This window comes from Macaca fascicularis, chromosome 4 (genome assembly GCF_037993035.2).
Source record: "Macaca fascicularis isolate 582-1 chromosome 4, T2T-MFA8v1.1".
Lineage (NCBI taxonomy): Eukaryota > Metazoa > Chordata > Mammalia > Primates > Cercopithecidae > Macaca > Macaca fascicularis.
In genome coordinates this window covers 13524459-13549282 of record NC_088378.1, presented here as the reverse complement: position 1 = coordinate 13549282, position 24824 = coordinate 13524459, and the positions used below count along the sequence as shown (strand labels likewise).

At 49.6% G+C, this 24824-nt stretch overlaps 2 protein-coding genes across 20 annotated transcripts in view; both read left to right on the top strand.

Annotated features, from left to right (window-relative positions):
• ZBTB24 (zinc finger and BTB domain containing 24) overlaps nucleotides 1-2974 on the top strand; it is an 18227-nt gene extending 15253 nt beyond the window's left edge. For 4 of the 6 annotated variants that reach the window (XR_012433348.1, XR_012433349.1, XM_045391676.3 and 1 more), the window contains exons 6-7: nucleotides 424-505; nucleotides 1591-2974. Coding sequence is in view for 2 of the 6 variants with exons in the window: in XM_045391676.3 (XP_045247611.1) it covers nucleotides 424-505; nucleotides 1591-2314 (806 nt within the window). In the remaining 4 variants the exon portion in view is untranslated. The remainder of the gene's footprint in view (nucleotides 1-423; nucleotides 506-1590) is intronic. The other 2 variants (XR_012433347.1, XR_012433350.1) reach the window with 1 other exon arrangement.
• Nucleotides 2235-24824, top strand: MICAL1 (microtubule associated monooxygenase, calponin and LIM domain containing 1). 14 transcript variants are annotated; one of them, XM_074036860.1, is made up of 25 exons: nucleotides 2235-2479; nucleotides 14469-14779; nucleotides 14873-15080; nucleotides 15345-15449; nucleotides 16398-16502; nucleotides 16612-16767; nucleotides 17310-17410; nucleotides 18438-18695; nucleotides 18912-19027; nucleotides 19215-19341; nucleotides 19517-19595; nucleotides 20117-20276; nucleotides 20612-20802; nucleotides 20994-21082; nucleotides 21235-21276; nucleotides 21484-21567; nucleotides 21696-21852; nucleotides 22151-22227; nucleotides 22539-22815; nucleotides 23094-23182; nucleotides 23431-23544; nucleotides 23657-23750; nucleotides 23952-24051; nucleotides 24149-24222; nucleotides 24547-24824. In XM_074036860.1, the coding sequence occupies exons 2-25, from the start codon at nucleotides 14522-14524 to the stop codon at nucleotides 24693-24695; spliced, it is 3210 nt and encodes a 1069-aa protein (XP_073892961.1). In that variant the 5' UTR covers nucleotides 2235-2479; nucleotides 14469-14521; the 3' UTR covers nucleotides 24696-24824. The 14 variants fall into 14 exon arrangements, with proteins under 14 accessions (XP_073892961.1, XP_015304039.3, XP_015304036.3 ...); XM_015448553.4 differs by having other exon boundaries at nucleotides 22151-22242; XM_015448550.3 differs by having other exon boundaries at nucleotides 2381-2479; nucleotides 14439-14779; nucleotides 22151-22242.

The following is a 24824-nucleotide window of genomic DNA, read 5'->3' as shown; positions in this document are numbered from 1 at the left end:
GATTCTGGATATATTTGGAAGGTTGATATAAACATCAATAATACATAACTCACCCTAGCACACAGGAGTCCTTTCAGGGTCAAGTGGGCTACCTAGCCAAGCCAAGCCATAAGGCAGGAGAGCATAGGGGCTGTAGTATCTAAGGGGAGAAAACAGGAGTAAATAGGGTGTAACTCACTTCCTTGTTGCAGTTTTCAGGTTTTTAAGAGAACCATGCCTTAGGATTTCTGTGTATGTTCTTGGCACTCGGCACACAGTGCTTAGGTTAGTTACAGAGTAGATATTTAGTGCATCATTCATTTACGCTTATGGAAGGGATTGCCTTTGTTCTGTTGATATTGTGAAACCGAAGTGTTTTTTTGATTTTGTCTTACGCTGAATGTATATTGTTAAATTTTTTTTTTTTTTTTTTTTTTTTTTTAGGTGAGAAGCCATTTACTTGTGAAATCTGTGGCAAATCTTTCACAGCAAAGAGTTCTCTTCAGACCCACATCAGAATCCATCGGTAAAGTTTTGCAGATATTTTTCTCACATGGAGGCCTCATTCAATTCTGATGTTCAGTGAGATGACATGTGTTACCTCTGTAGTTTTCTCCCAGTTGTTACTCTGGCAGAATTTTGTGTGTGTTTTATTACTTTGGCTTTGTTCAGTTTTGTTCGTTTGTTTTGAGACAGGGTCTCGCTGTTGCCCAGGCTGGAGTGCAGTGGCGTGAGTGGAGTACAGGTGGGAGTTCAGGCGATTCTCCCACCTCGGCCTCCCGAGTAGCTGGGACACCACACACAGCTAGTTTTTTGCATTTTTTGGTAGAGACTGGATTTCACCATGTTGACCAGGCTGGTCTCAGACTCCTGACCTCAAGTGATCCGCCTGCCTGGGCCTCCCAAAGTATTGGGATTACAGGTGTGAGCCACCGCGCCTGGCCTATTTTGTTTTATCTTTTCAATAATGAAATTCCTCACCTAGGTAAAAAGGAATGCTGATTCTGGCCAGTAAAAGTATACATTACTGATTTCATTAATTAAATTTTGACTGGGGCTAGGGATTGGTCCAAAGCTTAAATCTTTGATCAAAAATAAGTATTATATTTGATGTTTTCTGAATAAATGTTTTTGTTTACACAGTTATCCCGAGGTTGGACTTAGGAGTTCTTCTAAGAGCATCACAAATAATTAGAGGAAGCTTAAATTTTTTTAAATTGACATCAATCATAGATACTTATTGGGCCATTAGAGTCTAAAAATTGACTGTGAAAACTAAGACAAAACAAAAGAGAACTATATGTTTCATGTATAAATATTTACTCTCTTTTCTTATCTGAAATACATACTGTGGAATCATAAAATTTTATCATATCTAGCCGTGCCCCATCTGCCACCCTTTCTCAGGCACCACCCCCACCCTATTTTCAGATTAGAAACTGCCCATGGAAGTGAGACTTGCTCCAAGTCCTTGAGTTAGTAGCTGAACCCATGACTTGTGACTTGCAGTCTAGTTAATTTTCCACTACTCTTGATTGCTTCCCCCTAAATAATCAGGAAGTAGTAAGTAGGTATTTCCATTTTGAAAATAAAATGTTTATTTTCTCATAGAGGAGAAAAGCCGTACTCGTGTGGCATTTGTGGCAAATCCTTCTCTGACTCCAGTGCCAAAAGGAGACACTGCATTCTGCACACCGGCAAGAAGCCTTTCTCGTGCCCTGAGTGTAACTTACAGTTTGCTCGCGTAGACAACTTGAAGGCTCACTTGAAAATTCATAGCAAGGAGAAGCATGTGTCAGATGCCAGCAGCATTTCTGGCAGTAGTAACACAGAAGAGGTCAGGAATATTCTTCAGCTACAGCCATATCAACTCTCTACCTCGGGAGAGCAGGAAATTCAGCTTCTTGTAACTGATTCTGTACATAACATCAATTTCATGCCCGGTCCCAGCCAGGGAATCAGCATCGTGACTGCAGAGAGTTCCCAGAACATGACTGCAGACCAGGCTGCTAATCTTACCCTGCTCACGCAGCAACCAGAGCAACTGCAGAATTTAATTCTTTCAGCTCAACAGGAGCAAACAGAACACATTCAGAGCCTCAATATGATTGAAAGCCAGATGGGGCCCTCACAGACAGAGCCAGTGCACGTGATCACTCTGTCCAAGGAAACACTGGAACATCTTCACGCCCATCAAGGGCAAACAGAGGAGCTCCATTTAGCTACAAATACTTCAGATCCAGCTCAGCACCTGCAGTTGACACAGGAGTCTGATCCGCCACCACCCACTCACCACGTGCCCCAGCCAACGCCGCTTGGCCAGGATCAGAGCTGACCTGTAAACATGTTTGACTGCTTGATCGGGCTCTTCTTATAAGCCAGCTGTGACTGGGTTTTGAATGCTTGAAGTCAGGCTCTCCATACCATCGACTTGCAGATCCTTCTGTGAGAGCTGTGATGGCTAACTGATGTTCATAATGCTCTCCATCCAGGTAGCAAGGTGTGTGTGTCTTGTCTAAGGTACTGATTTGGATTGAGCATTTTCAATATTGTTGAATGGTTTTCATTTTCATCTGTAACGTCTCCTAAAGACTCGGGTAATTTTTCTTTGGGGGCATTGATTTCAGTTTTTCTGTAAGGTTTAAATGTTCACAGCCATAGGTTGTGGTCTTGCCAACCTCCCCAGTTACGTTCTTTTATTTTCTAGGACAAAGGGAGTCATATTTTGGTTGAACTGGGCAGAATGGTTTGTTCTATTTTCTTATTTTTCTCAGGCAACGCAGTTGTTACCACAAGACAAGTCAGGGCTAAATATGACCGATCACAATGTGTGGGGAATTTGCCCTTTTAATAACTTCCAGTCCCCTAAGACAAAGTAACCCTCAACGTTTCATCTTTGTGCAGTACAGAGGGCTTGTGGTGTTACACTTCAGGAAGATTCAAACTCATAAACTCAGTGTTTTAACTCAAAATTCATGTAACAAGCTAGCCAAAAGTATAGGATTTCTTTTTTTTTTTTTTTTTGAGACGGAGTCTCGCTCTGTCGCCCAGGCTGGAGTGCAGTGGCCAGATCTCAGCTCACTGCAAGCTCCGCCTCCCGGGTTTATGCCATTCTCCTGCCTCAGCCTCCCGAGTAGCTGGGACTACAGGCGCCCGCCACCTCGCCCAGCTAGTTTTTTCTATTTTTTAGTAGAGACGGGGTTTCACCATGTTAGCCAGGTTGGTCTCCATCTCCTGACCTTGTGATCTGCCCGTCTCGGCCTCCCAAAGTGCTGGGATTACAGGCTTGAGCCACCGCGCCCAGCCTAGGATTTTTTTTTTAAATTCTGAATGTATCTTTTCTGAGAAACATAAATTTACATATTTTTTAACAGCAAGCTATCAAAAGTAATTAAGTTTAGCCGGGCGCGGTGGCTCAAGCCTGTAATCCCAGCACTTTGGGAGGCCGAGACGGGCGGATCACGAGGTCAGGAGATCGAGACCATCCTGGCTAACACAATGAAACCCCGTCTCCACTAAAAATACAAAAAAATTAGCCGGGCGTGGTGGCGGCGCCTGTGGTCCCAGCTACTCGGGAGGCTGAGGCAGGAGAATGGCGGGAACCCGGGAGGCGGAGCTTGCAGTGAGCCGAGATCGCGCCACTGCACTCCAGCCTGGGCGACAGAGCGAGACTCCGCCTCAAAAAAAAAAAAAAAAAAGTAATTAAGTTTAAAATACAAAATTGGATCAAGACTTTCACCCTAAATTCTGAATTTTTGTCAGAATGAGACTTGACTTTCATGAAGGTAAAGCTGTCTTCACTATCCTGGAACATAAAATTTTTTTCAGTGTAATTTAAATCTTATATGTACTCTACTGAATTCTAACTGATCTGAAAATGTTGATCTGTCTTGTGTCTGATAACTTTCTGGAGATGGAAGCTCATTATAATTTTTTATTGCAGATGCCACAAAGTGTGAGTATCTTTTCCTAATCTTTTCTTTTTTAGAGACAGGGTCTCACTCTATCACCCAGGCCAGAGTGTAGTGGCACAATCACTGCTCACTGGAACCTCGAATTCCTGGGATCAAGCAGCCCTCCCACCTCAGCCTCCTAGTAGCTAGGACTACAAGGATGTACCACCACACCCAGCTAATCTTCTGATCTTAAAAGTAACTTTGAGCCTCAGAGACTTTGTAGCCAGCGTGTGTCTGTAATTGTATGATTTTTAAATCATCATGATAAGATTAAATTATGTTTGGGTTAAGTTTTCAAGCTAAGCATATTGAATTCTTTTACCACTTTCTTGTAAGCTGGTAGGGAATTTTTGAGAAAAGAAGGTGGGCACTAGTATGTCTAAATTAGTAATGCTGATGGAGAGTAGGGGGTAATCTACTCTAAAATTAATACAGCCTTTCCATCAATTGTTTTGTTTTAGACATCCTTGATATCTACCTAAATCAAATAAGTTATTTGGAGATTAGAGTAATAGAGAATTGTTCAGGTTTGAGAGAAGATAAAAATATTTTGGTTGCATATTTGCTAATCTATATTATATGTAATTCACAAAATTTCCAAAATGATGTATATCTTATATGTATCAACCAAACGAATCTTAAATCAGGCCTGACTAGAGCAAAGATAACAATTTTTTACAAACACTGTTAAGCCCTAAGTATTATTTCAGGTTCTCGTTTAAACTGTTTAATTTTATTCTTAAAACACAAAGTTTTTGCCAGCTTTTCAGAGCCTACCAATCCACATTTTCTCCAGGGAATTAAATATTTAAGTAAGTGAATTTGTACTCACTCTGGATAGCTAAGTGATTATTCAGAACATATGGTTACATAGCTCTTTGTAAGTCAAGTTTCACCGGTTCTATAACAGTCTACCTCTACACTAAGAGAACTAGAACGTGAACAACATAGGTCACTTTAAATATTCTAGTAGCCACATTTAAAAACATAAAAAGCAGGTAAAAATTTTAATAAAAGTTTATGTAATCCAACGTTTGCCAAATATGTAAAAATGTAGTAGACATTTTACATGTTCTTTTTCATACTAAGCTTTCAAAATCCGGTGTGTATTTTACACTTTCTGCACATCTCAATTTGGATGCTAATGTTCATTGAACATACTTGATCTGTATTTAGATTTCATACAACTTACAGATGAAAACAGATTCTCATATCAAGTAGCTACAGACAAAAGTTTTTTTTCAAGAATTGAAATAATTATCAGTTTAAAAATTTATATTAAAATTATTTAAAATTAAAAATCCAGTTCCTTGTTGCATGGGACACAGTGCAAATGCTTGATAAGCACATGTGGCTAGTGGCTGCTACATTGGACAGCATGGGCCACCTGTTTCTAGCTTGAGCCTCAGTCCTAGCTATTCCTGAATTATTTGACCAGCTGTCAAAGAGAAACAAGGAAATGATAGCTTTATCAATCTAGCCTCCTTCATTGTCCCAAATATACGTTCTACCCCTTTGAATAAAAAAGTTTAATGACGCTGGGCGTGGTGGCTCATGCCTGTAATCCCAGCACTTTGGGAGGCCAAGGTGGGCGGATCACAAGGTCAGGGTCGAGGCCAGCCTGACCAACATGGTGAAACCCCATCTCTACTAAAAATACAAAAATTAGCCGGGCGTGGTGGTGTACGCCTATAATCCCAGCTATTCGGGAGGCTGAGACAGGAGAATCACTTGAACCCAGGAGGCAGAGGCTGCAGTCATCTGAGATCGCGCCATTGCACTCAAGCCTGGTGACAGAGTGAGACTCCATCTCAAAAAAAAAAAAAAAAAAAAAGTTCAATGACTTGAGTACCCAAAAGAAATGTCATGAATATGAAAGTGCTTCTCATGTGTCCTTGAGAAATGATGTTGCTAGTGCAGAGTTTCACGATTCATTTTCTACTAAATGTGTATAGTTTTTTAAGTTGTTTTAACAGAAATACAGAGTGTGTTTCTTAGGAAATACAATGTTATGCTTTGGGGCTCCTGAAACACCTCGTTTTGAAGGTGAATCTTTGGTTTTCTCCCAGTAGAGGGTCAACCTTGGGATGACTGGAGCTCTTACCATCAAAATCAGTTATTTAAGTGCTTGCCCAGTGCTTCTTGAAACTCACCTCTACTCTGTATTTTCTACAGTTGGTTCTTGTGTTATAAATGTTATGAGCAACAGATTAAATGATGCTGAGGAATGAAAAAAGATTCTCGTTATAAATGCTTACCTAGGATTCTCATTATAGTTGCTTATCTAGGTTTTCATAAATGGGAACGTAACAATATCTTCCAAATATGGAGTCCTTACTGTTGGCGAAGCCCGGTCTGTTAAATCTGTAGCATATCTTACTGGGTCTCAAACATCTTCCATGTCATGGCACACAGAATTACAATTTACAACATCTTCCATGTCATGGCACACAGATTCACAACTGGAGGATGCCAGTCCCCTCTGGTCATGACTGGTGTATTAGTTTGCCAGGACTACCATAACAAATACCACAGACTGGATGACTGAAAAAATGGAAAGGTCCAAGATCAACGTGTCAGTGGGGTTGTTTTCTTCTGAGGCCTCCCTTCTAGTCATCTTCCCCTGCCTGTATCTTCACATGTCCTTCCCTCTGTCCTACTCTCTTTTAAGAACACCAGTTATATGGGATCAGCCTACACTAATGTTCTCATTTATTCATCTTTTCAAACACAATCCCATTCTGAGATGCTGGGTATTAGGACATCAACATGTGAATTTGGCATAGGGGGACACAATTTACCTCCTAACAACTGGTGTCTGAGTGAGGAGGGGAGCAGTATCTGGGACACACCTTAGCCACTGGAAGCATGTCTCATCTTAATCTTCATGACATTCTGATGAGATGAGTAATTATTATGCCTATTGGACAGATGAGAACATGGAGCCCAAAGAGGAAGTCTGTTGCCAAATGTCATACAGTAAGTGGTAGAACCAGAACTAGGGCACAGGCTTTTAAAACTTTAAACTGGATTTCTTATTCCCAAAGTTAATAGAACCAAAAGAAAAGGATAATTTTCTTATTAAATAAGTAATTTATTTATTATTAAATAAGTAATTTATTTCCTACTAAGTTAGTATTAAAAATTACTTATTTAATAAGAACTTACTAATTAATGTGACCTGCTTAATGTAATAGAACTTTCTGACTAAAATTGAGGGTCTATGTCTGAAATTATAGCATACTTTTTTTTTTAAGTGGAGACGGGGTCTCACTATATTGCCCAGGCTGGCCTCAAACTCCTGGCCTCAAGCAGTCCTCCCACCTCGGCCTCCCAAAGTGCTGGGATTATAAGCATGTGCCACCCGCATACAATTATAACCTTTTTACGTAAAACAATAATAGTGAAAGTTATGGCCTACAGAAATTCAGTAACTACCATATAATCAGTGTTTCACTACTATTGATTTAAGGCTTAATTAATAAGAAAATGTGGCACATATGCACCATGGAATACTATGCAGCCATAAAAAAGGATGAGTTCATGTCCTTTGCAGGGACATGGATGAAGCTGGAAATCATCATTCTCAGCAAACTAACACAGGAACAGAAAACCAAACACTGCATGTTCTCACTCATAGATGGGAATTGAACAACGAGAACACTTGAGCACAGGGCAGGGAACATCACACACCAGGGCCTGTCGTAGGGTCGGGTGCTGGGGGAGGGATAGCATTACGAGAAATACCTAATGTAAATGACAAGTTGATGGGTGCAGCAAACTAACATGGCACATGTATACATATGTAACAAGTCTGCACATTGCGCACATGTACCCTAGAACTTAAAGTATAATTTAAAAAAAAAAAAAAAAAAGCTTAAGCAAAATTTTCCAGTTGGATAAAAGTTACTAGTAAGGTGAAAATGTCTTGGTTAACAGGAGCCTCTGTAAGTGAGCCCTTTTTTCAAATTTTTGACTGAGGATATTTTAAGTTAGGGTAGGTTTGTTTTATTTTTGTTATCCTTATAAGCATTTAAGGTAAAATTTCATCTTCAGTTTCTAAACTTAAGCATAAATTCTTAAGAATTGAAAAAAAACTGTCTCGCTTTTATAAATAGCAGATAAAGAGGAATGACCTGTAAAAAATCTGCTTACCTCCTTTTGTAAATAGCAGCTCTCAAGGAGTGACCTCTAAAAGAAGCTGGAATGTCATGATAGTTTATCATGCTCTCAAATTCTTTACACATAATTAAGCAGCAAAAGACTAGTTGACTGGAGTGTGTGTGTGTATTTATATATGTATTCCATTCTAACTTGAAACATAGTACATCAACAGCTTTTAAACCAAAGCTCATTTGATTACATTTTTTTTTTTTTAATAGGGTCTTGCTCTGTCACAGGCTGAAGTACAGTGGCATGATCATGGCTCACTACAGCCTCTTAGCCTCCTGAGTACCTGGGACCACAGGCATGCACCACCATGCTCAGCTAATTTTTAAATTTATTTTAGAGATGAGGTCTTACTACATTGCCCAGGCTGGTCTCAAACTCCTGAGCTCAAGTGATCCTCCCACCTCAGCCTCTCAGTGCTGGGATTACAGACACAAGCCAAACCACATTCTCAGTAATACAAAATGTAGGAATTTAAACACATTTTTGTAACAGCAAGGGATCTTAGCTTTTTTACGTGAGTCTGAAAAGTGGTACTATATTCAGTGTGAAGTGTGAAAAAAGGAAAAAATTTGAGCAGGGGTCAGGGTAGAAAACTTTTCTTCTGAATTCCTAATATCCATAATATGTCACTTTAAATATAATTCAAAGATGATTTTCCAAAAGAACAGTTTGGGTCTTGGTTTTAGTTCATTCATATTATTTTTATCCTTGTTAAATGAAAAGTCAAACTGAAGCTTCCTTAGACTAAATCAAAGTTCAAAGCTACATTTTAAAAATCCACCTCTCAAGATAATTTTTGTTTGATTAAGTGACTTCTGGATAAATGTTTCTTATAATCTTAGTGTTTGAAGGGCAAAGGCAGTCTTATTACAAAAATATGGGCAAGTATTTAACTGATCCTGAACCTATTTGTATGTTTAATCTTTGCAGCCTCTCAAGGTAGAGTCCTTGTGTTATCTCAGAGTATGAAATCATAATTGTGCTTTGACTTCTGGGGAAAGTATTGAGTAAAAAGCAGCATACAGAGGATTACGGTTGGAAGGAAGAATAGAAAAGAATGGGGGCCCCAAATTTGTGATTTACCCACTCCAAGCCAAGAGAGAAAGCTGGGTGTCATTCTTGAAGGAGCCCACCTCACCCCCACACCCAATTCATGGCCATGTTATGTCAATTTCACCTTGAAATATCTTTTGAATCCATCCACTTCTCTCATCCTCACTGTACAACATGTCACTTGCCTGGATTCCCGACAAAGACCTGATTGATCCTTTCTACTACCTCCTGCTGGGCTTTCTCCACTGGAAGTGGTGATCTGTTTGGGCTCACCATTGTACCCTTAGCTTAGGATCAAACAGAGTGCCTTGCTAAATGAATGGATTTGCATTAGTTATTAAGATGAATATGACCGTGTCTCTGCTCTGCTTAAAATCCTTCTACAGTTTCCCTTGGCCTTCAGAATAAAATCTCCAATCCAACTTCCTCTTGGGACTCTCTTCCCCATTCTCATTTCCAGTCATATGGGTTCCTTGCTGTTCCCCAAACATAGTCAGTTCTTTCCTGCCTGAGGGCTTTGTGGCAGGTGATTTCTCAGCCTTGAAAGTTGTCTGCCCTTACTGTGATTCATGACTACTCATCTGTCTTCTAACCTCAATCAAACCACCTTGTCACATCCTCTCATGGCACTCTCTACACCTTTGGCGCAGATGTCACTGTTTTTACTGTCTCTCTGGCTATGCTGCAGCCACAGCTTCCTGGCCCAGGACCATGGGTTTGTTGCTTGAAGATACTGGCCCACAGGTAAAAAGCCATATTATAGGGTGACTTAAACATGTCACCTGCAGTACTAGAGACCCAGTTTCTGGCCCCAGGCCCAGGAGATGAGAAGTTGGAAGGTGACAGAACATGGTATGGGGCAGAGAAAAGGAGATCCTGTCTTCATGGCTCAGGTGTTTAACCTAGGCTACTGCTATGTTTTACGTTCGCAAAAACATTAGAATAGGACTCTTATTTTTGTTTTTTGTTTTTGTTGTTGTTTGTTTGTTTGAGATGGAGTTTCGCCCTTGTTGCCCAGGCTAGAGTGCAACAGTGCCATCTCAGCTCACCGCAACCTCCTCCTCCCGGGTTCAAGTGATTCTCCTGCCTCAGCCTTCCTGAGTAGCTGGGATTACAGGCATGCGCCACTATGCCCGGCTAATTTTGTATTTTTCATAGAGACGGGGTTTCTCTGTGTTAGTCAGGCTGGTCTTGAACTCCTGACCTCAAGTGATCTGCCTGCCTCAGCCTCCCGAAGTGCTGGGATTACAGGCATGAGCCACCATTCCCAGCCTTAGAATGGGACTCTTTTTAAGCTGACTTCATGTACCACCCACTTATTTGATCCAATGTGAATTGGCCAATGTGATTGTGTCAGTATTTTTAGTTCTATATACACATAATTTGAATCATGACTCAAGATTCTAATTAAGGAGAGAAACTCTTGTAGTTAAACAATAAATAGCTTTAATAGAGTTTTTTTTTTCTTTTTCTTTTTTTTTTTTTTTTTGGAAGAAATTCTAAGTGGAATATAGTTTGGGTCTTCTAGTCTGTTCATTTCTTAGGGCAACATTGAATGATAGGATTTTGGAGTAGAAATGGGCTGAGGCCGAGTAATTAAATTGCCTCCATTTAGAGAATGGGTAGACGGAAGTGTGGTTGGTGACATCCAAGGTCAGACTAGGCTAGCGTGAAGCAAAGCTGGAATCCAACCAGACCTTCTGGATTCCAGAACAATGTATTCCCTACTGCTTTATGCCCCCATGTTAAGTATTTAATTAGCATGAGTTGAAACTCCAAGTCAGCAGTTTTTAGCACTGATGAACTCATTATTGTTCTCTGATCTTTTTTAAAGACAAATTTTATGATGTGTCATTCATAGAGCCACATGACCCTGTTTGGCAGAAGGCACTGAGTCAAGCCAGACCCCACTGAGCCTTTGCAAAGGCAGTAAGTGGAGTGGCTAGTTGTGTGCCATCTGCTAGTGAAAGGGAAATGAGATTATTCTAGAAGCCCAGGACTGACTCTAGATCTCTTAAGGTCTCTGGATCTCAAGGACAGCAACCCTCTTATTTATTCTTCAGTTTTATTAGTGTTTCCAGTGTAACAGTGTTACTTCCTCTAAACAAGACATAGCTTCTCTTCCTATGCCAACCTTTCACGTGTCATTTTGAATCAACCCTGGGTTGGTGGAGCCCAGGGTAACCCAACTGTAGTGGACTTTAGAACGTTTTTACACTATGTATTTAAATATGGGTGTGTCTGATATTCGGCAAATTAATTTCAAGCCAAATGATGTGTCACACTCAAAAGCTAGGATGGGCCCAACTGAGAGGCTGCCCTGATTTTCTGAGCGTGACCTGGCTGAATTCCCTCGCCTCTCCTGGCAGAGGACATTTCCCCTTGCTTTCCTCCCACTGCCTGCTTCTCAGCTCGAGCTGGGAACAGTGAGTGTTCAGGTCTTACTGGGTCTCAGAGATTTTTCAGATGGAATGCAAAATGAGAATAAAGGGAGAGCCCTATTGCTTCCCAGCTCTTTATGGTCTCTGGATCTCAAGGACAGCAACCCTCTTATTTATTACTGGGTTTTATTAGTGTTTCCAGTGTAACAGTGTCACCTCCTCTAAACAGGAAACAGCTTATGCCAGCCTTTCATGTCATTTTGGGTCAACCCTGGGGTGGTGGAGCCCAGACAGACGTGGGCCCCCAAACAGCTCTGCCACTTGTTGTGTGCAGGTCACAGAATCTCTGTGACTCAGTTTACTGGTAAAATGGGACTCTTGCAAGCACTGACGTTGAGGTAATACTCATAGGATGACGGTCAATAAATGAGACGATGCTTTTAAATATTAACTAGCTGAAAGACTGGAGGCGTCCCTTCACTTGAGGCGCTGTTTCCTCATCGGGAAAACGACGAAGCTGATCCCAAAGGCCTCTTCAGCCCTTTTCAGCAGACACTCCCGTGGGTCCTCACTCTAAGGCACTCTTGAACATTGAAAACTTGGTCTCCCTTTCACACACCTCTCCTATTCCCCATCTTTTAGTGGTGGTCTAACCCGCCCGGCCATCCCCTTCCCTCTCACTTCTCATAGCCATTTGGAAGCTGCAGATTGCTGAGTTTCCAGGTCTTTAATCTGCGCTCTTTGCCCTTGGCCCGGGGTGAGGGGCCGACCTGTCTCAAGGGAGGCGCACTCCGCGCTAGGATCCATCCTGCGGCGCCCGGGCCGTGGATCTCCAGGTGGGAGACGGGAGGAGAGCGCAGACGTTCCGGCGCCACCCTCGGACCCGCCGGCTTTTCCAAACCTCTTGAGGAGCCCGAGTGCCCTCTCGGCCCGGCGCTGGGAGGCTGCCGGCGGACCTGGGACCGTGCCGGGATTGGGGGTGGTGCGGGTGGTCCTCGCTCGCCGCGGGGAAAGCTAGCCTTGCACACGCGGGCGCCGGGAAGGAGCCCAGACCGAGGGTGCGTGGTCCAGCACCAGGAGCCCTGACCCTGGAACTCCTCGGCCCCCATCGGGCCAGACCCATACGGAGGCCTCAGAGCGGAACCGGGAGACCGCAGCGCCACGCCCTAGGGCGCCACCCTGCAGGCGTGGGCGGGCCCGGGACTGTCCCCGCTGGAGGCCGTGGGGGGATCCAGAAGTAATAAGATGCTAATGGAGCGCGAATAAAGCCCCGGCGGCGCCCCGCGCCCCTCGCGGAAGCCACACTCCGCGGCACTCCAGGCGCACGCCGGGGGCCGCCCCGCGTCCCAGCATCCCCGCCAGATCTCGGCGTTTCCGACCCCGCCCTCCCACCCGCTCAGACCGGGTTACCAGCCCGGCAGGAAGCGGCCCGTCCCGGACCCGGAGCCGCCGGTAAGTCGTCCAGCGGAGCGGGCTGCGCGCCCCGCGGCTGCGTGGAGTGAGGTGGGGTGCGCTTCCGGGGAAATGCGGCCGCGGGCGCTCGGGAACCATGCCTGGCAGGTTGGGCAGGTCTTCCCTCAGCCCAGCCTTGCTCACCCCGCATCCGGACTTTGTCGTCGAGAGTGTCGGGGACCCCCACTGCTGTCGCCCGCGGACCAGCTCCCTCTCCATCCTTTCAGACCGCTCCACCTCTCTCACAGCCTTTGTCCTGGCGTTTCCAGGCTGAGTCGCCCGTTTCTTCCCTTTCGCCGAGGTCTTCCTCCTTCCACTCTCCACCCCCAAGAAGGATCTTTGCCCTTCCGTCTTAAGATTCCGTGTGCCTTCGTCCGGGCGGCCCGCAGCGGGAGACTTTCATCTCTTGTCTCGGCGCAGCGGGCTGGGAACGGAGGGGCAGCTGGAGGGTGGAGGGGCCAGAGCCCCAGAGACTTGCCCCCGCTGCTGCCATTCACCCTCCCTAACGCTGCCATGAACACCCGCCTCCTCCATACCCTCTGATCCCTTCCGGGCCCCGCGTGAGAAACCCCCTCGGGCACTCTTCAGGTGGCGTGGGAGGGGGCGACAAAGCGAGGCCTTGTCTCCGGAGATTCTTGGGAGAGCGCGCCCGGGTGCACAGGGGGCGGGGCGGGGTCGATCGGGGAGGGGGAGCCTAGGAGGGGCGAACCCGGCTGCAGTCGACCCCCAGCCCTACCCACGGCCCCCTGGAGCAGGGCACATTCACAGAGGAAGTGTTTTGACCACAGTGCATCAGAAATAGACCCAGGCCTCTGTTCCCCAGTCAGTCGCAACATCCTCCTGCCGTTTGTTGAGGTAGTTTGGTGGTGGGAAGTGGAACCCACGGACAGAGGCTGTTTCTCTGTCAGGAGGCAAGCACGAGTGCTGACGAAAACTTTGCCCTTGCCATGAGGCACTTCTCACACCCAGCGTGGCACTGAGGCCATCGAGGGGCGCCCGGCACAGGACGTATGGAGGGAGATGGGGCAGGATATGTGCGCAGCAGCTGGGGTCGTGGGTATCAGATCTGTCCATGTGTTGCATACAAAGGCAGCTCTGTCCTCTCCACATCTAAGAAGTCCCCCCACGCCCTGATTCCAAGGCCTAAGGAAGGCAGGCTAAGAATTCCTACCCAACGGCTTGGAGATCCCTGGACAGGGAGGCTGAGCTGGAGGCTCCCCTGGTGTCCCATCTGCCCTCTGTGCCCAAGACTAATGTTTTTCACTTCCAAATTTGGCAAATTTCACTTGGGTGTGGACGGGATAGCAGCTGTCTCTGGAGCAGATGCTGGCAGGGGAGTGGGCTGGGAGGAGCAAAGCCAATCACTGGTGAAGCCCGAGTTCCCTGGGGACACCAGCCTGCTCTCTTCACCTCCCTTTCTTTTTTTATTTCTTCTGTTCTCCAGCCTCTTCCCCTTCTTTTTCCACCTCTCCAGCCACTTGCCTCTGCCCAGCTGCTGCCCTCCCCGGGAGCCCCAGGGAGGCCTCCATGGCTTCACCCACCTCCACCAACCCAGCGCATGCCCATTTTGAGAGCTTCCTGCAGGCCCAGCTGTGCCAGGACGTGCTGAGCAGCTTCCAGGAGCTATGTGGGGCCCTGGGACTGGAGCCCGGTGGGGGGCTGCCCCAGTACCACAAGATCAAGGACCAGCTCAACTACTGGAGTGCCAAGTCACTGTGGACCAAGCTGGACAAGCGAGCAGGCCAGCCTGTCTACCAGCAGGGCCGGGCCTGCACCAGCACCAAGGTGGATACACAGTGCCTGGGATGGGGTGTGGAGAATGGGGGGAGTCAGAGGAGGGACAGGATGCCATGCCCTCACTGCCTTGTGTGTTCACAGTGCCTGGTGGTGGGTGCCGGACCTTGTGGGCTGCGGGTCGCTGTGGAGCTGGCACTGCTGGGTGCCCGAGTGGTGCTGGTGGAAAAGCGCACCAAGTTCTCTCGCCACAACGTGCTCCACCTCTGGCCCTTCACCATCCACGACCTGCGGGCACTTGGTGCTAAGAAGTTCTACGGGCGCTTCTGCACTGGCACCCTGGACCACATCAGTGAGCACCACGTGGTGGCCTGGAGGGGCGGGTGAGCCCGGGCTTATAGGCAGGCCAGTGGGGAAATGCTGGGCCAGCCAAGAGTCAAAGTGGACAAGATCCATATCAGCCAGGTGACCTTGAAGATTCAGGTCCCCCATCTATAAGTGGTCTTTTAGGCTGAGTGATCGCTACGACCTTTTCCAGTCTGACCAGGCACACACTGGTACATGGAGAGCTTGTGCTGCCCTAGGGTCCCTGTTCCTAATGTCCTCTCCCTTCCAGGCATCCGGCAGCTCCAGCTGCTTCTGCTGAAGGTAGTATTGCTGCTGGGGGTGGAAATTCACTGGGGCGTCACTTTTACTGGCCTCCAGCCCCCTCCCAGAAAGGGTAAGTATTTCTATGCTTCCTGGAACCTCCCCCTCCCCCATCAAGAACTTGGCCAGTATCTGAAAAAGGGTGGGCCAGGAGTGGCCTTTTTTGTTTTTGTTTTGTTTTGAGACAGAGTCTTGCTCGCTCTGTCACCCAGGCTGGAGTGCAGTGGCACAATCTCGGCTCACTGCAACCTCCGCCACCCAGTTTCAAGCGATTCTCCTGCTTCAGCCTCCTGAGGAGCTGGGATTACAGGCATGTGCCACCATGCCCAGCTAATTTTTGTATTTTTTTAAGTAGAGATGGGGTTTTGCTATATCAGCCAGGCTGGTCTCGAACTCCTGACCTCAAGTGATCCACCCGCCTCGGTCTCCCAGAGTGCTGGGAATACAGGTGTGACCCACCACGCCAGCTAGGAGTCTCCTTTTCTTTTTTTTTTTTTTTTGAGACGGAGTCTCGCTCTGTTGCCCAGGCTGGAGTGCAGTGGCCGGATCTCAACTCACTGCAAGCTCCGCCTCCCAGGTTCATGCCATTCTCCTGTCTCAGCCTCCCGAGTAGCTGGGACTACAGACGCCCGCCACCTCGCCCGGCTAGTTTTTTGTATTTTTTAGTGGAGACGGGGTTTCACCGGGTTAGCCAAGATGATCTCATCTCCTGACATCGTGATCCGCCCGTCTCGGCCTCCCAAAGTGCTGGGATTACAGGCTTGAGTCCTTTTCTAATAGTGTGGCCTTGGGCAAGCAACTCTGAGCCTCAGGTTGAGCATTTGCAAAACAAGAATAGCACTTCCTTCCTTACCTGCCTTCCATGGCTGCTGTGCGGGTATAATCTGATAGATAATATATCATTGCTTTCTAAACCAGAGAGCCCTTTATACATGTTTTGATGATTTCACTAGCTTGCCCTGAGAGTATAGGGGCTCTTACGACTTCTACACCTTTGTGCCTCTCATACCCCCTGCCCCAGGGAGTGGCTGGCGTGCCCAGCTCCAACCCAACCCCCCTGCCCAGCTGGCCAACTATGAATTTGACGTCCTTATCTCCGCTGCAGGAGGTAAATTCGTCCCTGAAGGTGAGTGATCACTTCCCTCAAAGAAGCCAGCATCTCTGGCACTTCCTGGGCCTTTCTAGATTGTTATAACACCCTCCTCCTGCCATTGTTCACCTACCGCCACCTCTAGGCTTCAAAGTTCGAGAAATGCGAGGCAAACTGGCCATTGGCATCACAGCCAACTTTGTGAACGGACGCACCGTGGAGGAGACACAGGTGCCGGAGATCAGTGGTGTAGCCAGGATCTACAACCAGAGCTTCTTCCAGAGCCTTCTCAAAGCCACAGGTCAGGGACCCTCTTGCTGAATTTCCCCTCCCCTTGCCTGACTGTGGCCTGGCTCCTGCCTCTCCCTTCCAAACCTGTCCTCGCTGCAAGGAACTCCACACTTTTCTGTTTTTTGGTCTCAGCCGCAAAGGAGAAGGAAACTGTCCTGTCAGGGATTAAGCAGGCACAGCCCTAGTTGACCACCCAGCATGAAAAGTCCTGGAATCTCTCAAAGATGAACTGTGTATGGGAGTTTTGCTTAAGTGGTGCTTCAAGAAGATGCCTGTGTTTACTTTGGCTTTGCACTGCCATGTGACCAGGTGGTGCAGGTCTCCCAAATGCCATCCCATCCAAGCTTCCCTCTTTGCTCTAAGCCCTCAAGCCTCCTGGGCCTGGGGCAGATGGTTGTTTGTGTCATCAGGACTCACAGGGTTCTATGTGTGGAGCACTCACTGCAGCCTAAGCTGGGATCCCAGCTCAGAGGTCTGGCCATGTTGGGATGTTTGGGGAAGGTGATACATTATCAGGAGACATATCTCCTCTCCCCTGCCCTGTACCCCCAGGCATTGATCTGGAGAACATTGTGTACTACAAGGATGACACCCACTACTTTGTGATGACAGCCAAAAAGCAGTGCCTGCTGCGGCTGGGGGTGCTGCGCCAGGTGAGGCCCAGTTCTGGCCGGGAGAGGCTGGGTGGTGAGCCCCGGGAGGCAGAGGCTAGGCTTGGACATAGTCGACACCTGGGTGTGGGGACCCCATCCTCTCCTGCCTTTGTCCTGGCATTAATTTCACCTCTAAAAGTTCTCTCGGCCAGGCATGGTGGCTCACGCCTGTAATCCCAGCACTTTGGGAGGCCGAGGCAGGTGGATCACCTGAGGTCAGGAGTTCAAGACCAGCCTGGCCAACATGGTAAAACCCCATCTCTACTAAAAGTACAAAAATTAGCTGGGTGTGGTGGTGGGCGCCTGTAATCCCAGCTACTCGGGAGGCTGAGGCAGGATAATCATTTGAACCTGGGAGGTGGAAGTTGCACTGAGCCAAGATTGTGCCACTGCACTCCAGCCTGGGCAACAAAATGAAACTCTGTCTTTAAAAAAAAAAAAAAAAAGTAATTTACCCTGGGATTTACAAGGCAACAGAAATCATATTCTGGGCTAAACACCTTATACCAGCCACAGTAGATATGTGTCAGCTCCCTGAGGACAGGCATTTTTGTCTCTTTGTTGCTTGCTGCTAATTGCCAGTACCTGGAACAGTGCCAAATACATAGTAAGCACTCAGTATGTGTTTGCTGAATGAATGAATTCAGCAATGTGCTAGATACTGTGTTTAGAGTTACATTTGCATTGTCTCATCTAATTCTCATGAGTACCCTGATAAATTAGGCATGTTGTCTCTAAGTGATGGACAAACTAAAGCTCTTGAGTTTGTGGCAAGTATATGACAGTAGTGATATAGGCAGAACAGCCTGGGACCCCAGCAGCAGGGTGAGTGCTGAGGAAGGGGCTTTGAGAATTCCAGGCTACTGGAATTCTAGTCCCAGCTCAGCCTTCAACTGCTGTGTAGTCTAGGGCAGCCCCTTCCTTCTCTGGGCCCCAGGATGTGCACCTTCTGCGCCCAAGGGGGCGGCACTGGCCCACTGACCCTGCTCTCAGAGGTCTCTGAGGTTCTGCTCTGTTGACCATACAGGACTGGCCAGACACCGATCGGCTGCTGGGCAGTGCCAATGTGGTGCCCGAGGCTCTGCAGCGCTTTGCCCGGGCAGCTGCTGACTTTGCCACCCATGGCAAGCTCGGGAAACTCGAGTTTGCCCAGGATGCCCACAGGCAGCCTGATGTCTCTGCCTTTGACTTCACAAGCATGATGCGGGCAGAGAGTTCTGCTCGTGTGCAAGAGAAGCACGGCGCCCGCCTGCTGCTGGGACTGGTGGGGGACTGCCTGGTGGAGGTGAGGGGTTCAGGAGGCACAGGAGTTTCATGGTTAGGGGAGGGAGGTTAGCCTAGTATGGAGGAGGGGATAAAAAGGTCTGCCTGTGGAGGGGAGGAGCTAAGGGCTGCCTGGTGTGGGGACAGCCCCTTCTGCTGTGATCTTGGTGGGTGTCTGGGCTTGGGATGCACCTGTTGGATTCTCCCTGAGCTACTTCCTATTCCTCTGACACTGCAGCCCTTCTGGCCTCTGGGCACTGGAGTGGCGCGGGGCTTCCTGGCAGCCTTTGATGCAGCCTGGATGGTGAAGCGGTGGGCAGAGGGCGCTGAGCCCCTAGAGGTGTTGGCTGAGCGGTGAGACCTGAGTTGAGGGGGGTATGGGCAGGGCAGGGCAGGACATGTGACAAGGCTCAGGAAGAGGGGAAGGGGTGCTGGGTGAATAGATGGAGGAAATAGGCAGAAGGCCTGGCAGTTCCTGAGGGATGGGTGCTGACAGGTGCCCTCCCATTCATGCCCCTGCCCCTTACCCTCACCCCCTCAGTGAGAGCCTGTACCAGCTTCTATCACAGACATCCCCAGAAAACATGCATCGCAATGTGGCCCAGTATGGGCTGGACCCAGCCACCCGCTACCCCAACCTGAACCTCCGGGCAGTGACCCCCAATCAGGTCAGACCCCCGGCACCCCCACCAGGCTTCCCAAGCCAACCCCCTCCCCCGAGGTCAGGCCCTCCCTGCCCAGTCACTGCCCTTTGGGGTCAATCCTACCCCCAGCAGGCCCTTACCCCTGGACTGAGGGGCTGTGTGGCCAGCCTGCCTTGAGACCTGAGCAGGGCTGCCTTAGGTACGAGACCTGTACGACGTGCTAACCAAGGAGCCTGTGCAGAGGAATGACAAGACAGATGCAGGGATGCCAACCACCGGTGAGCAGACCTTCTTCCTGAGCGGTGACCAAAATATGTACTACCCAGCGAGGCCTAGGTGGTCCCCGCAAAGCAGCTGCAGCCTCAGGACAGGAGCAGCGTGCCGGAGCACTCGTTGTTGCTGGTGGGTTGGTTGGGGGCCTGCTGGAGGAACAGAGGGGCAGCACCGCACAGGCAGCAGCTGGCTGCCAGTCTGAGTGGAAGTGCTTCAGTGTTTTAACCACCGCTACAGCCACAGTGGTGCTGGCAATCTCCCCTGCTCCCAGTTTAGTCTGCTGCCCTCTACGTGGCCAGTTGCGATTTCACTTTATTCACTCCTCTACTTTATTCCAAAGAGATTTTTTAAAAAGAGAATTGGGATGAAGGAGGGCTGCTGACAGTGAGCTTTAGGCTGGTGCTCTAGTAGAGGTGGGTCCCTGGCTCCTTCTCCCCTACGGAACCCCCACACCCAGCAGCTGGGCTCCCTATATGCCTGGGATGGGCAGAGGGGACCTTGGGCACAGCGCAGCCTTCTCTCCCAGGGTCGGCAGGCGGGTCGGCAGGCACCCAGGAGGAGCTGCTACGCTGGTGCCAGGAGCAGACAGCTGGGTACCCGGGAGTCCACGTCTCCGATTTGTCTTCCTCCTGGACTGATGGGCTAGCTCTGTGTGCCCTGGTGCACCGGTTGCAGCCTGGCCTGCTGTGAGTCCCTGGCAGACCCACCTCTCTCTCATGATCTCAGTGTAGGAGTTAGCACATCCAGCTGAGTCCTAGAGACAGTGTGCTTCCTTGCATCTGCCGACAGTCTTGTGAGACTCTAATGCATTCAGATAGTGGAGAGCTTTGTGAATGGCACAGGCCCCCAAAGCCAGTAGTGTCACTGGGTTGGGCACTGGGTAGCAGAGACCGCACACCTACCTTCAAGCCTTCTTGTACCCCAGCCACTGCTTGCTGTCCCTCCCCTCCTGCTGCTCCTTCTCCCCTCAGTGGGGCTAGGTTCTTGTCTCTATTTGGCTTTTCTCCCTGACACCCCACAGGGAACCCTCAGAGCTGCAGGGGCTGGGGGCTCTGGAAGCAACTGCCTGGGCACTAAAGGTGGCAGAGCATGAGCTGGGCATCACACCGGTGGTGTCTGCACAGGCCGTGGTGGCAGGGAGCGACCCACTGGGCCTCATTGCCTACCTCAGCCACTTCCACAGTGCCTTCAAGAGCACGGCCCACAGCCCAGGTGACTTGAAAGGAAGGTGGGCAGGATAGGTGGGATGGGGAGGTGTCTGTGTGTGTGACAGAAAGAGGGAGAAGGCACCCTCTGAGGGCCAGCTTGGGAGAGGTGTCCTTCTGGGTTGGGGAGTGACTGTCTGTTCTAGGGGTACAGTGTTGGCACCCCCATCCACACTGATGCCCTGGCTCTCCCTGCAGGCCCTGTCAGCCAGGCCTCCCCAGGGACCTCCAGTGCTGTATTATTCCTCGGTAAACTTCAGAGGACCCTGCAGCGATCCCGGGCCAAGGTGAAGAGTGGAGGCAGGGCTGGAACTGAGCAGGGAGGAGTGGGCAGGGGGGTACCCAGTGGAGATCCTGGAGTGATGGTGAGGACATTCAGAAAGTGGCAAGGACTGGGGGCTCAAAACGTCACACTCAGAGCTGTTAGGACTTATTGCAGGAAAATGCAGAGGATGCTGGTGGCAAGAAGCTGCGCTTGGAGGTAAATGCAGGCAGGGGCGGGTGGGTCTCCTACCCCACATTTTATCCCCTTTCCTGATACTGTCTTCACGATTTCTCATCGCCCCCATCCAGCCTCCCTGCCTAGTCTCACTCCCCTTCCCTTCAGCCCCTTCTGTTCATCTGTACGCATCCCCTCCCAGCTGGCCCTGCCCCTCTACCCTCCCTGCCTGAGCACTTACCTCCTTAGATGGACGCCGAGACCCCAAGTACTGAGGTGCCACCTGACCCAGAGCCTGGTGTACCCCTGACACCCCCATCCCAACACCAGGAGGTGAGAGCCAGGGCCTCGTGTGCAGGCAGAGGCCTGGGGAGGGCAAGGCGGGGACGTTTCATGGGAGGGAAAGAACTTTGGAGCTGGCCTTGGCTCTGCCTGACCCCGTGTCCTGGGGGTCCATGTAGGCTGGTGCCGGGGACCTGTGTGCACTTTGTGGGGAACACCTGTATGTCCTGGAACGCCTCTGTGTCGACGGCCATTTCTTCCACCGGAGCTGCTTCCGCTGCCACACCTGTGAGGCCACACTATGGCCAGGTGGCTACGAGCAGCACCCAGGAGATGGTGAGTGGGCCTGGGAGACTTCCAGAGAGACTCTTGGCCTGGTCCTGCCTGGGGGACAAAGAGCTTGAGGTAGAGGGGCACAGGGTGGAAACAGGCTCAAGATGGCACTTCGTTCTCCTGAGCTCAGGGTCTTCTCTATCCCCTCCAAAGCTCCAGATACGTGGTTCTGAGGAACAGGAGGCTGGCAGAAATTCACCTGCAAATCTGTCTTGTTTTCCCCACCTTCCTTCATAAACTTGTTGCGTGTCTGGGCACTGGGCTGCCCACACCAGATGCCTCCTCTCTCTACCCTTTCCAGGACATTTCTACTGCCTCCAGCACCTGCCCCAGCCAGACCACAAAGAAGAAGGCAGTGATGGAGGCCCCGAGAGTCCGGTAAAGACTGTGAAGGCATGTGTGTGTACTGGGGCATGGGAAGAGGAAGAGGGTCTCATCAAACCAGCGCTCTGCTGGGGGGAACTGAGTGTCTTTCTCTACTAGCATGTAAGCTCTGTGAAGGCAGGGATGCCTGTCTGCTTACACTTCTTGTTCTCTCAAGTATCTAAAACACAGCCGGACACTGTTCGTAAACAGTTTTAAGCAAATGAATGCCAAGGCTCACTTTTGCTCCAAAGGGGTAGCCTCACCCCGCAACCTCACCCCACCCTGGGCAGGTCACTGACCAGACCACATGGTGGCTTTTCCAGGAGCTCCCCACACCAAGTGAGAATAGCATGCCACCAGGCCTCTCAACTCCCACAGCCTCGCAGGAGGGGGTCGGTCCTGTTCCAGATCCCAGCCAGCCCACCCGTCGGCGGATCCACCTCTCCAGCCTAGAGCGCCAGCGGTTGTCCTCCCTTAACCTTACCCCTGACCCGGAAATGGAGCCTCCACCTAAGCCCCCCCGCAGCTGCTCCGCCTTGGCCCGCCACGCCCTGGAGAGCAGCTTTGTGGGTTGGGGCCTGCCAGTCCAGGGCCCTCAAGGTAACTGCCATCCTCGCAGATGTGCTGACCCAGGATGGGACAGGGTGGGAGCACTGTCTTCCTGCAGAGGAATTCTGGGGAATACAGAGGGAAGTTGTGGGGATCCCAGGCCGTGCCAGCCTCTCCTCTGCTCCATTCTTCTCAGTTCCTCCCATGCCCCAACACACACATTCAGTCTTTACCAGGCTCGCAGGGCCTCCATCACCACCATGCTCTCTGTTGCCTGACTGGGGCAGGTGCTGGAGGCAGTAGAACTTCTCAGTTCTTCTTCTTCTCAGCTCTTGCGGCCATGGAGAAGGAGGAAGAAGAGAGTTCCTCCTCCAGTGAAGAGGAAGAAGATGTACCTTTGGACTCAGATGTGGAACAGGTGAGTGGGCCAGTGTGCAGCCACGAAACGCTCTCCAGCCCACTGCAGGAGAAACCTGCACTGCACTCCATCCTCTGTGCCCTTCTCTTGGAATGTCTTCTCACTCAGCCTGTCATATCTCTGGCCTCCACCTTTTCTATCAGAGCTTACCCCACTTCCAGCACGGGTTCTTTTCTGCCTTTCCAAACAACACTTCTATCCACCAGGGGGCCCAGGCCCTATCCCTGACTGGCCTGATCCTCCCATAGGCCCTGCAGACCTTTGCCAAGACCTCAGGCACCATGAATGACTACCCAACATGGCGTCGGACTCTGCTGCGCCGTGCGAAGGAGGAGGAGATGAAGAGGTTCCGCAAGGCCCAGGTGAAGCCCAGGGGTTCCCAAAATTCTGATGGGGTCAAAGTTCTGAGTTCCTCCAGTGCTCTGTTCTTGAGCAACCCAGAGACTCCTGGGTATCCTCTCTTGTACCCCTCAGACCATCCAACGGCGACTAAATGAGATCGAGGGTGCCCTGAGGGAGCTAGAGGCCGAGGGCGTGAAGCTGGAGCTGGCCCTGAGGCGCCAGAGCAGTGAGTGACAAGCTAGGACACCCCTCTGCCTCCTAGCAGTGTGTTGAGCTCCACGCTGCAGCCCATAGGAGTCCCAGCGGCTGTGCCACACAGCTAACACATGCCTGTGACACCGTGCTCTCCTGTGGCCCCTAAGCCTGTGACTCCTTCGGTGCTGGCTGGAAACCTCCTGACCACCCCACCCATCTTCCTTCTTCTCAGGTTCCCCAGAACAGCAAAAGAAACTATGGGTAGGACAGCTGCTACAGCTCGTTGACAAGAAAAACAGCCTGGTGGCTGAGGAGGCTGAGCTCATGATCACGTAAGGGGAAGGGGATGGTGACAGTGGTCCTCGGGCCAGGCTCCAGGCCCTTGGGCACCCTAGACAGCTCTGCTTCTACAATCCCTGACCTCCACAGGGTGCAGGAGTTGAACCTGGAGGAGAAACAGTGGCAGCTGGACCAGGAGCTACGAGGCTACATGAACCGGGAAGGTAGGTGAAATGTGGGGAGAGGCAGACACATCCCAGGGTTGTGTCATGCAAGCCTCATGATCTCAGATACTGATCAAGCAGCATGGTCCCTTCTCACTTCAGTTCAATCAGAGCTGCACAGTTGGCTTTTATACAAGATCTCCTTAAAAAAAATGGTGCTGCTCAGTAGTGCTAGAAAACCACTGGTGTTGGCAACCGTCCTAATTTGGCAGCTTAGGAAACAAAGCCCGGGTTATAGAAATCACATAGGCTGGGATTAGGCTGTGGCTCTCCTGCTTCCCTGCCTAGTTCCCTGTTCTCTGAGCTTTGTCTCCCCCGTTTTAGAAACCCTAAAGACAGCTGCTGATCGGCAGGCTGAGGACCAGGTCCTGAGGAAGCTGGTGGATTTGGTCAACCAGAGAGATGCCCTCATCCGCTTGCAGGAAGAGCGCAGACTCAGCGAGCTGGCCTTGGGGATAGGGGCCCAGGGCTAGAAGAGGGTGGACTGTCTGCTTTCGTTCTCACAAGGAAAACCCCTCACCCGAGCACAGTGCCACCCCTGTTCATCTGGGCTGCCTGGCAGAGAGCCTTGCTGTTTACAATTAAAATGTTTCTGCCACAAA

What these genes read in the sequence shown, in the direction of transcription:
- MICAL1 (XM_074036853.1), top strand. Translation starts at nt 14,005, where the DNA reads ATGGAGGGAGATGGGGCAGGATATGTGCGCAGCAGCTGGGGTC. An exon ending in TGGCACCCTGGACCACATCA is followed by an intron (nt 15,081 to 15,344) that starts GTGAGCACCACG and finishes TCTCCCTTCCAG; the next exon opens with GCATCCGGCAGCTCCAGCTG. An exon ending in GGCTGGGGGTGCTGCGCCAG is followed by an intron (nt 17,411 to 18,437) that starts GTGAGGCCCAGT and finishes TTGACCATACAG; the next exon opens with GACTGGCCAGACACCGATCG.